Source organism: Pseudorasbora parva, chromosome 22 (genome assembly GCF_024679245.1).
Source record: "Pseudorasbora parva isolate DD20220531a chromosome 22, ASM2467924v1, whole genome shotgun sequence".
NCBI classification, from domain to species: Eukaryota; Metazoa; Chordata; class Actinopteri; order Cypriniformes; family Gobionidae; genus Pseudorasbora; species Pseudorasbora parva.
In genome coordinates this window covers 41,565,333-41,582,832 of record NC_090193.1, presented here as the reverse complement: position 1 = coordinate 41,582,832, position 17,500 = coordinate 41,565,333, and the positions used below count along the sequence as shown (strand labels likewise).

At 49.6% G+C, this 17,500-nt stretch overlaps 1 protein-coding gene across 1 annotated transcript in view; it reads left to right on the top strand.

The window, feature by feature from the left end:
• Positions 1 to 10,841: 10,841 nt before the first annotated feature.
• LOC137058287 (hornerin-like) overlaps positions 10,842 to 17,500 on the top strand; it is a 16,651-nt gene continuing 9,992 nt past the window's right edge. The window contains exons 1-2 of the mRNA XM_067431521.1: positions 10,842 to 10,993; positions 14,753 to 14,979. Coding sequence (XP_067287622.1) covers positions 10,842 to 10,993; positions 14,753 to 14,979 — 379 coding nt within the window. The remainder of the gene's footprint in view (positions 10,994 to 14,752; positions 14,980 to 17,500) is intronic.

Here is a 17,500-nt window from a genome sequence, read left to right as displayed (position 1 = left end):
TCTATGGGTGGGGCTACTGAATTAGGTGAGTCTTTGGGCGGAGCTACTGAATTAGGTGAGTCTTTGGGTGGGGCTACTGAATTAGGTGATTTTTCTTGGGGGTGGGGCTACTGAATTAGGTGATTTTTTTTTGGGTGGGGCTACTGAATTAGGTGATTCTATGGGTGGGGCTAATGAATTAGGTGATTCTATGGGTGGGGCTACTGAATTAGGTGAGTCTTTGGGTGGAGCTACTGAATTAGGTGAGTCTTTGGACGGAGCTACTGAATTAGGTGATTTTTTTTGGGTGGGGCTACTGAATTAGGTGATTCTATGGGTGGGGCTACTGAATTAGGTGATTCTATGGGTGGGGCTACTGAATTAGGTGAGTCTTTGGGCGGAGCTACTGAATTAGGTGAGTCTTTGGGTGTGGCTACTGATTTAGGCGAGTCTTTGGGCGGAGCTACTGAATTAGGCGAGTCTTTGGGCGGAGCTACTGAATTAGGTGATTTTTTTTTGGGTGGGGCTACTGAATTAGGTGAGTCTTTTGGCGGAGCTACTGAATTAGGTGAGTCTTTGGGCGGAGCTACTGAATTAGGCGAGTCTTTGGGTGTGGCTACTGATTTAGGCGAGTCTTTGGGCGGAGCTACTGAATTAGGCGAGTCTTTGGGCGGAGCTACTGAATTAGGTGAGTCTTTGGGCGGAGCTACTGAATTAGGCGAGTCTTTGGGTGTGGCTACTGATTTAGGCGAGTCTTTGGGTGGGGCTACTGAATTAGGTGAGTCTTTGGACAGAGCTACTGAATTAGGTGATTTTTTTTGGGTGGGGCTACTGAATTAGGTGAGTCTTTGGGTGGGGCTACTGAATTAGGCGAGTCTTTGGGTGGGGCTACTGAATTAGGTGAGTCTTTGGGCGGAGCTACTGAATTAGGCGAGTCTTTGAGTGTGGCTACTGAATTAGGCGAGTCTTTGGACGGAGCTACTGAATTAGGTGATTTTTTTTGGGTGGGGCTACTGAATTAGGCGAGTCTTTGGGTGGGGCTACTGATTTAGGCGAGTCTTTGAGTGTAGCTACTGAATTAGGCGAGTCTTTGAGTGTGGCTACTGAATTAGGCGAGTCTTTGAGTGTGGCTACTGAATTAGGCGAGTCTTTGGACGGAGCTACTGAATTAGGTGAGTCTTTGGGTGGGGCTACTGAATTAGGTGATTTTTTTTGGGTGGGGCTACTGAATTAGGTGAGTCTTTGGGTGGGGCTACTGAATTAGGCGAGTCTTTGGGCGGAGCTACTGAATTAGGCGAGTCTTTGAGTGTGGCTACTGAATTAGGCGAGTCTTTGGATGGAGCTATTGAATTAGGCGAGTCTTTGGATGGAGCTACTGAATTAGGTGATTTTTTTGGGTGGGGCTACTGAATTAGGTGAGTCTTTGGATGGAGCTACTGAATTAGGTGAGTTTTTTGGATGGAGATACTGAATTAGGCGAGTCTTTGGATGGAGCTACTGAATTAGGTGATTTTTTTTGGGTGGGGCTACTGAATTAGGCGAGTCTTTGAGTGTGGCTACTGAATTAGGCGAGTCTTTGGATGGAGCTACTGAATTAGGTGATTTTTTTGGGTGGGGCTACTGAATTAGGTGAGTCTTTGAGTGTGGCTACTGAATTAGGCGAGTCTTTGGATGGAGCTACTGAATTAGGTGATCTTTTTTGGGTGGGGCTACTGAATTAGGTGAGTCTTTGGGTGGGGCTACTGAATTAGGTGAGTCTTTGGGCGGAGCTACTGAATTAGGCGAGTCTTTGGGCGGAGCTACTGAATTAGGTGATTTTTTTTTGGGTGGGGCTACTGAATTAGGTGAGTCTTTGGGCGGAGCTACTGAATTAGGCGAGTCTTTGGGCGGAGCTACTGAATTAGGCGAGTCTTTGGGCGGAGCTACTGAATTAGTTCTCTTCCGGGTTTGTTTTCAATCCTCAAATAAAGATTCAAACGGTTATGAATCAGCGTATTGATTCATGATTCGGATCGCCAATGCCACGTGATTTCAGCAGTTTGACTTTTTCTCAATTTTTCACTTGTCTAACTGCTGAAATCACGTGGCATTGGTGATCCGAATCATGAATCAATACTCTGATTCATAACCGTTTGAATCTTTATTTGAGGATTGAACACAAACACAGAAGAGAAGTCTTCTTTCTGGACATGGACAGTATAGTGTGCATATACTTGCATACGCTCTCGGACTAAATATAAAATATCTTAAACTGTGTGTGAAGATGAACGGAGGTCTTACGGGTGTGGAGCGACATTAGGGAGAGGAGTTAATGACAGAAGGTTCATTTTTGGTGAACTAGCCCTTTAAGAATGTCTTTTATAAAGAAGAGTTAGTGATGTGTCTGATCCCCTGCTCATCACAGGATTGCTGCTGTTTTGCTGCTTTGTTTCATCATGCGTTTGTTTTTCTATCTCTTTATCATGCATTATTCCTGCCCTCGCGTGTGTGTGCGTGTGTGTGTGTGTGTGTGTGTGTGTGCGTGCGTGCGTGCGTGCGTGCGTGCGTGTGTGTGTGTGTGTGTGTGTGTGTGTGTGCGTGTGTGTGTGTGTGCATGTGTGTGTGTGTGTGTGTGTGTGTGTGTGTGTGTGTGTGTACCAGCTTTTCTCCACGTTATGAAGTTCAGTGATGATGAATTCAGCAGCCTCACCTCCGCAGGAATCAGTTGCTAGGAAACGATCATCTGAGCACTAAAGTTTGAGAACGGTGTTTGTAAAATTAAACCAACGCAGAGATTTGATCAAACCTCATGTACATCTGCAGCTCATCTTTATTATTATTATTGGTGAAAACTTCTTCTGTCATTTTAAACACTTGAAGCCTTTGTGTAATGCCTTATTAATGCATTCATAATATATGCTATAATGCATTATATCTTTTCATAAATGCTTGTAACATGCTTAAAATGCATTATAATAGTTGCAGATTCCTGGTTACATCTGGAATTGTTTGTTTGATGTGCATTCATTCATTATACTTATACTCATTATACTCACAATACTTAAAGGTAGGATAGGTAAGAATTGGTTAAAAAAACTTTTTTTCCAAATTTGTTTAAACTTTCTTTATATATCAATACATCATTAAAATGTAAGTACTCTGAAAAGAACGTATAAATATTGAGTGTGTGTAGCCCTCTCACGACTGTTTTAAAGACAGCTCATTATTTCCATTCACTCCATATATTTGATGTCCCTTCTGGGCTCTTTCCAAAGCCACGCCCCCAAAACACACGAACGCCTCACTGACCAATCAGACGCATTATTGACCTGAGACGAGCGGAGTGCATGTAGTGACATCATGTCAGAATCACATGTGATAACACATCTAACTTCATCAGTATGAATATAAACAGATAAGATGTCTTTAGTCCTCACGATCCAGCTATACTGGTAAAGTTTAAAATATATTTGTGTGTGATTCGGTAACGAGCTAGTTAGATTGAGAAGGCAAAGCTAAACACGGGTAGCATCGACAGATGTTTTTCCAATAACATCAGTTATACTGTGTTGAAGATGAGTTTTGTGTAAGATGTACAGGTTAAGGCTTGCCTTCCAACTCTGGCCACCCTGGTCAGCATCACCAACACCTCATTGTCTGCTGTTGTGGTCCCCGTCCACTTAAAAAGCCTGGTTTGAACCACGAAGATCCAAGTCACTACCGCCCAATCTCCAACTTACCATTCATCGCCAAGCTATTGGAAAGGGCTGTGGCTTCCCAACTCAGACATCATTTGCTACAGCACAACCTCTACGAGCCAATCCAATCTGCTTTCAGGACACAGCACACTACTGAGACTGCCCTAATCAAAATCACCAATGATCTTCTCATGGCAGCTGATTCTGTCAGCATCTTAATACTTCTTGACCTCTCTGCTGCCTTTGATACGGTTTCACAAGTCATTCCTCTCACTTGCCTCTCACATCTCACTGGCACTGTGCACTCCTGGTTAAAATCCTATCTCACCAACAGGCAACAATACATCACCCTTCAGGATATTTGCTCTGGATTGGCGCCGGTCTTACATGGTGTGCCACAAGGATCGGTACTTGGCCCTCTACTGTTTAATATCTATTTGTTGCCTCTTAGGATGATCATCCGTAAACATGGCTAACATTTCCATTGCTATGCTGACGATACCCAGCTCTACATCAGGACTAAGCCTTCCGCTCCTCTTCCACCACTGACGCTCACCAACGGCCTGAGGACAGTAACCTTCTTAAACTCAATAAAGACCAAACAGACTCTTAGTGTTTGCTCCACAGTCACTTCTTAAGAAAGTTGATGACTTCAGACTTGAGTACTCAAGTGCGCAACCTAGGCGTCATCATGGACTCCACTGTATCCTTCCAGGAACACATTAAGCACACTACTAAATCGGCATTTTACCATCTCAAGAACACCTCTAGACTCCGGCTCTGCCTCTCTGACGCTGTAGCCGAGACCCTAATCCACTCCTTCATCCCCTCCCGACTCGATTACTGTAATGGTGTCCTGTTTGGTCTGCCTAGCAAAGCTACCGACAGACTCCAGTAGGTACAGGACTCTGCGGCTAGGATGCTTACTCACACAAAACTTGGATCTCATATTACTCCAATCCTAAAGAAACTTCATTGGCTGCCAGTTAAATCACGGATCAAATATGAATTTCTCCTCCTGACGTACAAATCTCTAAATGGACTTTCACCGCAATATCTGACTGATCTACTCCATCCTTACAACCAAGCCCGGTCCCTGCGGTCCTCAGACGGACCTGCTCGCTGTCCCAAAGGCCAGGCTACGGACGTTTGGTGATAGTCTTCTGTGTTGGTGCTCCTTAACTCTGGAACAAGCTTCCTCATGCCATCCGCTCTTCATCATCTCTATTAACCTTTAAACCCAGCTTAAAACACACCTCTTCCCTGAGGCGTAGGGACCATAGCTGCTCGGGTTTCTCTCCCTGCCCTTCCCCTGCTGTCTGTAAAGCATCCTTGGGTTTCGTGACAGGCGCTAAATAAATTACAGTTATTAATGATTATTAAGATTCATAACATATACGGTGTTTTGCATGTAAGAGTTTCCATGATGATAGCATTGTTGATTAGCAGTAGCTAAAGCTAACTTAGCTCTAAAAAGTTCCTGGATGCGGTGTACTAGCTAAGTTAGTAAAAGTTAAGTTTTGCGCAATTCAACACGACAGCGATCAACTTGAGCTTAGCATATTGCGTAAAGTAAGTTATGTAAGTTGAGTTAAGTAATGTTAGCTATATTAGGCAGCTTCATGAAAACATAAACCGAAAAATGTATAATCAGAATGAAAGATGAGCTGTCCAGCAGAAATACAGCAGCGATGAGGCGTTTCTCAGGTCCCTCAGTCCGCCAGCGTTGGAAAGCCTCGCCCATTTTTACTCGCGTTTGATTTCTTTGTTTATCCGAAGACTTTCTGTGCATTGCCTTTTCTCGTACTGTCCTCCTTTTTTTGCATTGTTTGCCTTCGCTGACTGCAAAACCCGGCGCTGTGCATTTTGAACGCTCTTTCTCTGCCATTATTTTGCATAACGGGCGCGCGCATGTGGGCGGATCCTGTAGCGAAAGCGGTGGTCGCCATGGTAGCGAGAGAGAGTGACAGTGGCCACAGCCAATCACTTCTTTCGTCCCGAACGAAAATAATGAGCGCCGATTATAGCAGATTAAAAACTCGATTACTGTCAGAGTACTGACATTTCAATTATGTTTTGACATATACAGTTTAAACAAATTTGGACAAAAGTGTTTCAGATCATTCTTACACTGTAAACAATATTTAGAAAAAAAATTACCTGGTTGCCTTAAAATTTTGAGTTCATTGAAATTAAAATTTTGAGTTAATACAATGAACATTTTTTGAGATTTGACAACCTTTATTCAAATATTATAAAGATTGTGTAAGCATATTGGGTAATTGTGTGTTTTATTTCTGATGACGCAGCCAAATTGTGCTATTTTCATGATTTATCACATTTTTTATGTGGTTCAGATACAATAATATTTTGAGTTTCTATTTATTAAACAAATTTCCTTCATCGTATCGACTCACATTTTTAATTTCAATAAACTCAACATTTTAAGGCAACCAGGTTACTTACTTTTTATAGTTAAACCAACAAAAAACAACACATTTTGTACAGTGTACCTCCCCTACCTTTAAGTTTAATAACTGTGGTTAAAAGGGTTAGTTCACCCAAAAATGAAGATTATTTCATTAATGACTCCCCCTCATGTGGTTGGACACCCGTCAGACCTTCGTTCATCTTCAGAACACAAATGAAGATATTTTAGTGTAAAGCTGAGAAAGGCTTCAGATGGGCCTCCATTGGCCTTCAGTCCATTCCCACTCACAAGACCCATAAAGGCCCTAAACACATCGACACACAGCCCATCTCACTACAGCGGCTGCACAATCACTTTACAATGAGACGAAAATAGTTATTGTGCGCAAAAAAAATCAAAATAACGATATAATCCACCAAATTATTGACGTGAACTCCGCGCATGTGTGAGAATATGACGCGGCTCCGCCGTTCGAATCATAGCGAACACACGACCCGGAAGAGGAGGAGCGCCGCTATCGCCTGAGTTCACGTCCCAGACCGACACGGAAGAGGAGGAGCGCCGCCATCGCCTGAGTTCACGTCCCAGACCGACACGGAAGAGGAGGAGCGCCGCCATCGCCTGAGTTCACGTCCCAGACCGACAGAGAAAGAGGAGGAGCGGCGCCATCGCGTGAGTTCACGTCCCAGACCGACACGGAAGAGGAGGAGCGCCGCCATCGCGTGAGTTCACGTCCGAGACCGACACGGAACAGGAGGAGCGCCGCCATCGCGTGAGTTCACATCCGAGACCGAGACGGAAGAGGAGGAGCGCCGCCATCGCGTGAGTTCACGTCCCAGACCGACACGGAAGAGGAGGAGCGCCGCCATCGGGTGAGTTCACGTCCGAGACTGACCCGGAAGAGGAGGAGCGCCGCTATCGCCTGAGTTCACGTCCCAGACCGACACGGAAGAGGAGGAGCGCCGCTATCGCCTGAGTTCACGTCCCAGACCGACACGGAAGAGGAGGAGCGCCGCCATCGCGTGAGTTCACGTCCGAGACCGACCCGGAAGAGGAGGAGCGCCGCCATTGCGTGAGTTCACGTCCCAGACCGACACGGAAGAGGAGGAGCCGCCATCGCCTGAGTTCACGTCCCAGACCGACACGGAAGAGGAGGAGCGCCGCCATCGCGTGAGTTCACGTCCCAGACCGACACGGAAGAGGAGGAGCGCCGCCATCGCGTGAGTTCACGTCCGAGACCGACCCGGAAGAGGAGGAGCGCCGCTATCGCCTGAGTTCACGTCCCAGACCGTCACGGAAGAGGAGGAGCGCCGCCATCGCGTGAGTTCACGTCCGAGACCGACCCGGAAGAGGAGGAGCGCCGCCATCGCGTGAGTTCACGTCCCAGACCGACACGGAAGAGGAGGAGCGCCGCCATCGCGTGAGTTCACGTCCCAGACCGACACGGAAGAGGAGGAGCGCCGCCATCGCGTGAGTTCACATCCGAGACCGAGACGGAAGAGGAGGAGCGCCGCCATCGCGTGAGTTCACGTCCCAGACCGACACGGAAGAGGAGGAGCGCCGCCATCGGGTGAGTTCACGTCCGAGACCGACCCGGAAGAGGAGGAGCGCCGCTATCGCCTGAGTTCACGTCCCAGACCGACACGGAAGAGGAGGAGCGCCGCTATCGCCTGAGTTCACGTCCCAGACCGACACGGAAGAGGAGGAGCGCCGCCATCGCGTGAGTTCACGTCCGAGACCGACCCGGAAGAGGAGGAGCGCCGCCATCGCGTGAGTTCACGTCCCAGACCGACACGGAAGAGGAGGAGCCGCCATCGCCTGAGTTCACGTCCCAGACCGACACGGAAGAGGAGGAGCGCCGCCATCGCGTGAGTTCACGTCCCAGACCGACACGGAAGAGGAGGAGCGCCGCCATCGCGTGAGTTCACGTCCGAGACCGACCCGGAAGAGGAGGAGCGCCGCTATCGCCTGAGTTCACGTCCCAGACCGTCATGGAAGAGGAGGAGCGCCGCCATCGCGTGAGTTCACGTCCGAGACCGACCCGGAAGAGGAGGAGCGCCGCCATGCGTGAGTTCACGTCCCAGACCGACACGGAAGAGGAGGAGCGCCGCCATCGCCTGAGTTCACGTCCCAGACCGACACGGAAGAGGAGGAGCCGCCATCGCCTGAGTTCACGTCCCAGACCGACACGGAAGAGGAGGAGCGCCGCCATCGCGTGAGTTCACGTCCCAGACCGACACGGAAGAGGAGGAGCGCCGCCATCGCGTGAGTTCACGTCCGAGACCGACCCGGAAGAGGAGGAGCGCCGCTATCGCCTGAGTTCACGTCCCAGACCGTCACGGAAGAGGAGGAGCGCCGCCATCGCGTGAGTTCACGTCCCAGACCGACACGGAAGAGGAGGAGCCGCCATCGCCTGAGTTCACGTCCCAGACCGACACGGAAGAGGAGGAGCGCCGCCATCGCGTGAGTTCACGTCCCAGACCGACACGGAAGAGGAGGAGCGCCGCCATCGCGTGAGTTCACGTCCGAGACCGACCCGGAAGAGGAGGAGCGCCGCCATCGCGTGAGTTCACGTCCCAGACCGACACGGAAGAGGAGGAGCGCCGCCATCGCGTGAGTTCACGTCCCAGACCGACACGGAAGAGGAGGAGCCCCGCCATCGCGTGAGTTCACATCCGAGACCGAGACGGAAGAGGAGGAGCGCCGCCATCGCGTGAGTTCACGTCCCAGACCGACACGGAAGAGGAGGAGCGCCGCCATCGGGTGAGTTCACGTCCGAGACCGACCCGGAAGAGGAGGAGCGCCGCTATCGCCTGAGTTCACGTCCCAGACCGACACGGAAGAGGAGGAGCGCCGCTATCGCCTGAGTTCACGTCCCAGACCGACACGGAAGAGGAGGAGCGCCGCCATCGCGTGAGTTCACGTCCGAGACCGACCCGGAAGAGGAGGAGCGCCGCCATCGCGTGAGTTCACGTCCCAGACCGACACGGAAGAGGAGGAGCCGCCATCGCCTGAGTTCACGTCCCAGACCGACACGGAAGAGGAGGAGCGCCGCCATCGCGTGAGTTCACGTCCCAGACCGACACGGAAGAGGAGGAGCGCCGCCATCGCGTGAGTTCACGTCCGAGACCGACCCGGAAGAGGAGGAGCGCCGCTATCGCCTGAGTTCACGTCCCAGACCGTCACGGAAGAGGAGGAGCGCCGCCATCGCGTGAGTTCACGTCCGAGACCGACCCGGAAGAGGAGGAGCGCCGCCATCGCGTGAGTTCACGTCCCAGACCGACACGGAAGAGGAGGAGCGCCGCCATCGCGTGAGTTCACGTCCCAGACCGACACGGAAGAGGAGGAGCGCCGCCATCGCGTGAGTTCACGTCCCAGACCGACACGGAAGAGGAGGAGCGCCGCCATCGCGTGAGTTCACGTCCGAGACCGACCCGGAAGAGGAGGAGCGCCGCCATCGCGTGAGTTCACGTCCCAGACCGACACGGAAGAGGAGGAGCGCCGCCATCGCGTGAGTTCACGTCCCAGACCGACACGGAAGAGGAGGAGCGCCGCCATCGCCTGAGTTCACGTCCCAGACCGACACGGAAGAGGAGGAGCGCCGCTATCGCCTGAGTTCACGTCCCAGACCGACACGGAAGAGGAGGAGCGCCGCCATCGCCTGAGTTCACGTCCCAGACCGACACGGAAGAGGAGAAGCGCCGCCATCGCCTGAGTTCACGTCCGAGACCGACCCGGAAGAGGAGGAGCGCCGCCATCGCGTGAGTTCACATCCGAGACCGAGACGGAAGAGGAGGAGCGCCGCCATCGCGTGAGTTCACGTCCGAGACCGACACGGAAGAGGAGGAGCGCCGCCATCGGGTGAGTTCACGTCCGAGACCGACCCGGAAGAGGAGGAGCGCCGCTATCGCCTGAGTTCACGTCCCAGACCGACACGGAAGAGGAGGAGCGCCGCTCTTGCCTGAGTTCACGTCCCAGACCGACACGGAAGAGGAGGAGCGCCGCCATCGCGTGAGTTCACGTCCGAGACCGACCCGGAAGAGGAGGAGCGCCGCCATCGCGTGAGTTCACGTCCCAGACCGACACGGAAGAGGAGGAGCCGCCATCGCCTGAGTTCACGTCCCAGACCGACACGGAAGAGGAGGAGCGCCGCCATCGCGTGAGTTCACGTCCCAGACCGACACGGAAGAGGAGGAGCGCCGCCATCGCGTGAGTTCACGTCCGAGACCGACCCGGAAGAGGAGGAGCGCCGCTATCGCCTGAGTTCACGTCCCAGACCGTCACGGAAGAGGAGGAGCGCCGCCATCGCGTGAGTTCACGTCCGAGACCGACCCGGAAGAGGAGGAGCGCCGCCATCGCGTGAGTTCACGTCCCAGACCGACACGGAAGAGGAGGAGCGCCGCCATCGCGTGAGTTCACGTCCCAGACCGACACGGAAGAGGAGGAGCGCCGCCATCGCGTGAGTTCACATCCGAGACCGAGACGGAAGAGGAGGAGCGCCGCCATCGCGTGAGTTCACGTCCCAGACCGACACGGAAGAGGAGGAGCGCCGCCATCGGGTGAGTTCACGTCCGAGACCGACCCGGAAGAGGAGGAGCGCCGCTATCGCCTGAGTTCACGTCCCAGACCGACACGGAAGAGGAGGAGCGCCGCTATCGCCTGAGTTCACGTCCCAGACCGACACGGAAGAGGAGGAGCGCCGCCATCGCGTGAGTTCACGTCCGAGACCGACCCGGAAGAGGAGGAGCGCCGCCATGCGTGAGTTCACGTCCCAGACCGACACGGAAGAGGAGGAGCCGCCATCGCCTGAGTTCACGTCCCAGACCGACACGGAAGAGGAGGAGCGCCGCCATCGCGTGAGTTCACGTCCCAGACCGACACGGAAGAGGAGGAGCGCCGCCATCGCGTGAGTTCACGTCCGAGACACGGAAGAGGAGGAGCGCCGCTATCGCCTGAGTTCACGTCCCAGACCGACACGGAAGAGGAGGAGCGCCGCCATCGCCTGAGTTCACGTCCCAGACCGACACGGAAGAGGAGAAGCGCCGCCATCGCCTGAGTTCACGTCCCAGACCGACACGGAAGAGGAGGAGCGCCGCCATCGCGTGAGTTCACGTCCGAGACCGACCCGGAAGAGGAGGAGCCGCTGTCGCCTGAGTTCACGTCCCAGACCTACACGGAAGACAACATCTCTTAAAAGTCATTATTTTGATTTTTTGTGTGCACAATAACTGTTCTCGCCGCTTCATAAAGTGATTGTGCAGCCGCTGTAGTGAGATGGGCTGTGTGTCGATGTGTTTAGGGCCTTTATGGGTCTTGTGAGTGGAAATGGACTGAATGCCAATGGAGGCCTATCTAAAGCCTTTCTCAGCTTTACACTAAAATATCTTCATCTGTGTTCTGAAGATGAACGAAGGTCTGACTGGTGTCCAACCACATGAGGGCGAGTCATTAATGACATCATTTTCATTTTTGGGTGAACTAACCCTTTAAGATCCTCTGCTCTGCCCGCTCAGACTGAGGACGTTTCTGATGGAAACCACGGACTGGGATCTTTATAATGGACCCCTCGCTGCTGGATAATCCGCTGAGTTTGGAGACTGGGTGGATCCCTCGACCTCAGGTGACTCTTGGCTGTGATTGGATAACTGGACTAACCAGTGGACCAATCGCATCGCAGCATGAGGTGTAAGCGCTGCTTTATTCCCATTCTTCTACATCTGGCTTTTCATCCGGAACTTTTTATTGTTTCCCCAGATCTTGACTCCGGAGTCTCTCACTCATTGTGATTCTCCTTTCATCACCTTGACTCTTTCCTCCTCTATTCCTGCTTTTCTTTCCCTCTCTGGTCGTAATCTTGGCTCTGTTCTTTTCTCTTCTCTCCGTGTAGCGTCTCTCTTCCGTCGGGAGTTTTAATTAAAGCTGCCGTATTTCACCGGCTTAGCGAATAAATCCAGTCTTCCTGCTACAGTTGAATGTGCTCAGACTCGTGTAGAGGAGTGTGCCGTTGTTTTAGAGCATTATCATATGAGGCATGATGCGGGTTAGCGCTCTGTGGTTGCTAGGATATAATGGATGGTTGCTAGGTAGTTTAGGGCTTTTTGATGATGATATGAATTATGATTTGAAATTAAGTTCACCAAAAAAGTTAATTAATCACTCGGCCTCACAAATGGAGATATTTAATGAAATCTGAGGGATTTCTGTCCTCCATTGAGAGTCCAGGTTCATAAAGAGATTGAGACTCGATCGCTTTATATGATGAATTTATTATACACCAATCAGGCATAACATTATGACCAGTGAATAGCACTGATGATCACCTGTTAGTGGGTGGGATATATTAGGCAGCAAGTGAACATTTAGTCCTCAGAGTTGATGTGTGTGAAGCAGGAGAAATGGGCAAGCGTAAGGATTTGAGCGAGTTTGGCCAGATTGTGACGGCTAGACGACTGGGTCAGAGCATCTCCAAAACTGCAGCTCTTGTGGGCTGTTCCCGGTCTGCAGTGGTCAGTATCTATCAAAAGTGCTCCAAGGAAGGACCCGTGGAGAACCGGCCACAGGGTCATGGGCGGCCAAGGCTCATTGATGACCGTGGGGAGCGAAGGCTGGCCCGTGGGGTCCGATCAAACAGACGAGCTACTGGAGCTCAAACTGCTCCAGAAGTTAATGCTGGTTCTGATAGAAAGCTGTCAGAATACACAGATATTTCAGGTTCAGAACATTATAGCGTAGTTAATTTGAATAAAAAAACATTACAACAGAGATAGCTGTTTAGTGCAAATTGATGAAATAATACTGTCATAACCATGGTCATCACTAGGCCCTTTTTAATGAACTTATGCCTCAGCCCCCCCTAAAAAACGGCCCTGACTGATGAGTGCGCTGATGAATGTTTATATGTGAATAAAGGCCTGAAATATATTGATTAAAAAATTAATGTGAAAATAGACGGTAAAAATGTAATGACTGATTTAGGAACAGATTTAGATTTCCTCAGTTCCTCCACCAATCGTGAAGCTCGTTTCTGTCTCATTTGCATGGCTTTGACACAGGGAAGACTGACGTTATTTCACAGTGAGTTTGGGACGCTCTGAGCTGCGTCACACACACACACACACACACACACACACACACACACACACACACACACACACACACACACACACACACAGGTAATTCTGGGCCTACGGTTCACCGCTCCTCAGGGTTGTAATCTAAACAGGCTCTGACTGGAGACGGAGAGAGCGGTGTGTAACGTGTTGGTCTTCTGTCTCTCTGCTGAGTCATGCAGTCAAACCCCAGAGAGAATGAAGTCATACACAAGTGTGTGTGTGTTTTTATGGGACAGTGACATCAGCTCTGGGTTAATTATGCATTACAACCAGACGAACAGAGGCAGGATGACGAGCGCGCTTCATCTGTGGCGCTGTGAAGAACTCGTGCGTTTATCTCTTCTCAGAGACGTTTACGCCGAGCCTTGATTATCACATAAATACCTATAAAGCCTCACTGGCTCATTTATTACAGCAAACAAGAGTCGGACACGAATCCTCTCGGATGCAGAGATTGTACATTAAAGCCTCTGAACACAACACACACCATTACACAACACACACCATTATACAACACACACCATTACACAACACACACCATTATACAACACACACCATTACACAACACACTGTGATTAATGAGCCGTTTCAACACACAGCCTCTGTGGAGACGCTTCTCTCTCGTGGCATGTGTTTGTATTATAAATATGCTCATGTGTTCATGTTTGTGTGACGTCCCTGATGTCTCTGTGTGTGTGTGTGTGTGTGTGTGTGTGTGTGTGTGTGTCTGTGTGTGTGTCTGTTTGTGTGTCTGTGTGTGTGTGTGTGTGACATATGAGGACACAAGTGTGTATAATGCCATGGGTATGACACAGGTATTACAGGAGAGGGTGAAATATGAGGACATTACCCATGGCCCCACTTTACAAAAGGCTTATAAATCACACAGGAGGAGTTTTTATGAGAAAGTAAAAATGCAGAATGTGTGTGTGTGTGTGTGTGTGTGTGTGTGTGTGTGTGTGTGTGTGTGCGTGCGTGTGATGGGTAGGTTTAGGGGCTGTGTGTGCGTGTGTGTGTGTGTGTGTGTGATGGGTAGGTTTAGGGGCTGTGTGTGCGTGTGTGTGTGTGTGTGTGTGTGTGTGTGTGATGGGTAGGTTTAGGGGCAGTGTGTGTGTGATGGGCAGGTTTAGGGGCAGTGTGTGTGTGATGGGTAGGTTTAGGGGCAGTGTGTGTGTGATGGGTAGGTTTGGGGGGGGTGTGTGCGTGTGTGTGTGTGTGTGATGGGTAGGTTTAGGGGCAGTGTGTGTGTGATGGGCAGGTTTAGGGGCAGTGTGTGTGTGATGGGCAGGTTTAGGGGCAGTGTGTGTATGGGTTAGGGTTAGGGTTAGGCCGACGGAAGCCTCTCCTCAGTGCAAGACACATGAAAGTTTGCTAAAAAACACCTGAAGGACTCCAAGATGGTGAGAAATAAGATTTTCTGTCTGATGAGAAGAAGACAGAACTGTTTGGCCTTAATTCTAAGCGGTATGTGTGGAGAAAAATATCACCTGTCCAATACAGTCCCAACAGTGAAGCGTGGTGGTGGCAGCATAATGCTGTGGGGTGTTTTTCAGCTGCAGGGACAGGACGACTGGCTGCAATCACACAGCTAAAATAACGGAGGAGCGGCTTCACAACAACCCCGTGCCTGTTCTGGAATGGCCCAGCCAGAGCCCTGACTTAAACCCAACTGAGCATCTCTGGAGAGAGCTGAAAATGGCCGCCCACCAACATTTACCATCCAACCTGACAGACCTGGAGAGGACCTGCAGGAGGAATGGCAGACGATCCCCAAATCCAGGTGAGGAAAACTTGTTGTATCTTTCTCCAAAAAGTCTCATGTCTGTATCAGATCAAAAGGGGGATCTACCAAACACTGAGCAAAGGGTCTGGCGGAGGACCACGGGATAGTTCAGGTTTTCTTTTCTAATACATCTGAAATCTGTCAACAATTCTGTGTTTTTCTGTCAATATGGCGCTGTGTGTACATTAACGAGACATTAACTTAGCACCGGCAACAGTAGACCAATGCTTATACATGTACAAAGGAGAAATTAATTTGAATTGTTTATTAATAAACGAGTGTTTTCTGAGTGTGTGTTGGGCTGAAGATGAAGTTCACGATGTCGACTCGTCTCCGCCGTAGTCAACGCCTACAGGATTTGAATGGTTTGATCCACATATTTAAAGCTTTCTATAGGCCTGTTTCTCTTGTGTGTGAGGAAATGCTGAGTTTGCTGAATCAAATGCTGTTGCTTTATCTTCCTGTTATAAAAAGCGGCGTATGAATAAAGGTGAGTGGACTTGATTTTGATGCCTTCTGCAAGTATGGACAGCAGGATTTCCTTTACCTTTTGAGATGTACTGAAATTAGATTTTTGTGAGATTTTGATAACTCACGTGTTTGGTCATAAGGACGACCTCTTCTATGGCTGGGTTAGTTCTGGTGAGGGATCCCGGAAGAACTCACTCAGTCAGTCATTTATTTTTTTAATGCACCAATTTGTGACAAATACACAGATTTTTGCCTTGAGTGACGCCATATGACAGCTCCATGAGTGTCTCCTGAGGAACCCTTACAGCAGAAAGAGTTAAATAGTTTAGTTCTAATCTATCGGAAAAACTTTAAATGTGTTTCTTTTCTATAATGATGCATAATGTAGAGCTGGATATTCTTTAGTACCAATAGTAATTCTAATAGCATTTCAAAACGATATCATTGAGCTAAAATATGGTACGTTACAGTTTTTTTTTACATTCGCTAGGACACATTTCTCTTAGTTTCGAGTTTCGGTTCCTGTGGTCACCTTTGCTCAGTTGGGGACACTGAGGCTGCGTTCACACTTGTCATGTTTGGTTGGATTGAAACGACCCCTGGTGCGATTGCTCGGTTAGTGCGCTTCATTTGAACACATGTGAACGCTGCCACCCGAACCAAACCAGCGGAGCGAGAGCGCTATAAAGATGAGTCGGTCCGCTTCCAAATGATCTCTGGTGCGGTTTGACTGATATATGAACGCAACACGGACCAAAGACATGTAAACGGACCAATAACAGGACATAATGTCACAAGATGCGACGCATAGTCAGCTCATTAACGACGCGGAAAGATCGGTGTATCCAAAATGAGTAACGTTAACGTTAGAGAGCAAACGTAGAGCAACGAGGAAGAGCCTCATCAATATTTGGTCAGACGAGCATGTTTCGAAAATGCCTGAAAAAACGCACAAAAAGCAAACCTGGCTCTTCTCATCAGAGCACCTGAGCTGCCCATTATTATCCGCTACTGACGACAGAACGGCCGTCTCTTTTCTGCACAACAGAGGAAATGCTGCTGCTGTTTTGAACATTTCATGAGCTCTTCATGAGTTCTCAGCGGGTAAAAATAATGCCATATGTACACGCATAAAATGGCCGCGTGTAATCCGGCACACAGCGCTGTTCTGAGTGTTCGGTAAACAAGCTCCTGCGTCATATAAGCCGACCAATCAGGTTGTGAGCGTCTCCCTGAGCCTTTGGTTCGGTAACTTTAGGTGTGCTGTTATAAATGCCAGTGTGAACGCTAAGCGGACCAGGACTATAGGTTTTGTTTTTTGGTCCGGACCAAACGAACCAAACTAACCGAACTACAAGTGTGAACGCACCCTAAAATTATGATCCAAGTTATTCAACTAAATATACAAATAATGTTAATTAACTAGGTCTTAATTAATTCTATAAACTATAATCCTGATCTGCCAACATTGTCTCTCTCTGATAAATTAAAATAAGCTGATAACATCACTGTTTACTCCAGAACGACTGTACAGCCAAATCTAATTCTGCTGCAGTATTGTCCTGTTTAACACTGAAGCTGCTCTGACACAATCGGCGCTGGAGAAGAGCGATAGAAATAAAGATGATTGATTGATTGATTGATTGATTGATTGATTCTCAATACTTGAGTCCCTCTTTTGTGCCACAGCAATGATAAATGCTCCACAGTTTAGCTCACAGAGGCCGATGCTGTGATCACAAGGGTAGAAAAAGTGACCCACGTGTTGTAAATGAATTGAAAGTGTTGGCTCGCTGTGACCTCTGGTTAATGAGTGTGATCCCTAACCAGGAGCTCGTGCTGGCCGGAGTATTTAAAGCATCAGATCGGCCGGCGGTTTGCTGCTCACGTTACATTATTAATGCCCGTTTGATTTGATTGCTCTGCTTCCGCCGATCGATAACCTGCACCGCCATTATGCAGCGTTTGACAGAAGAGCTATCCCACAATCCATCTGGAGGAGAAAACCAAGACTCATTTGTCTGTTCTCACTGAAACGCGTGGTGTT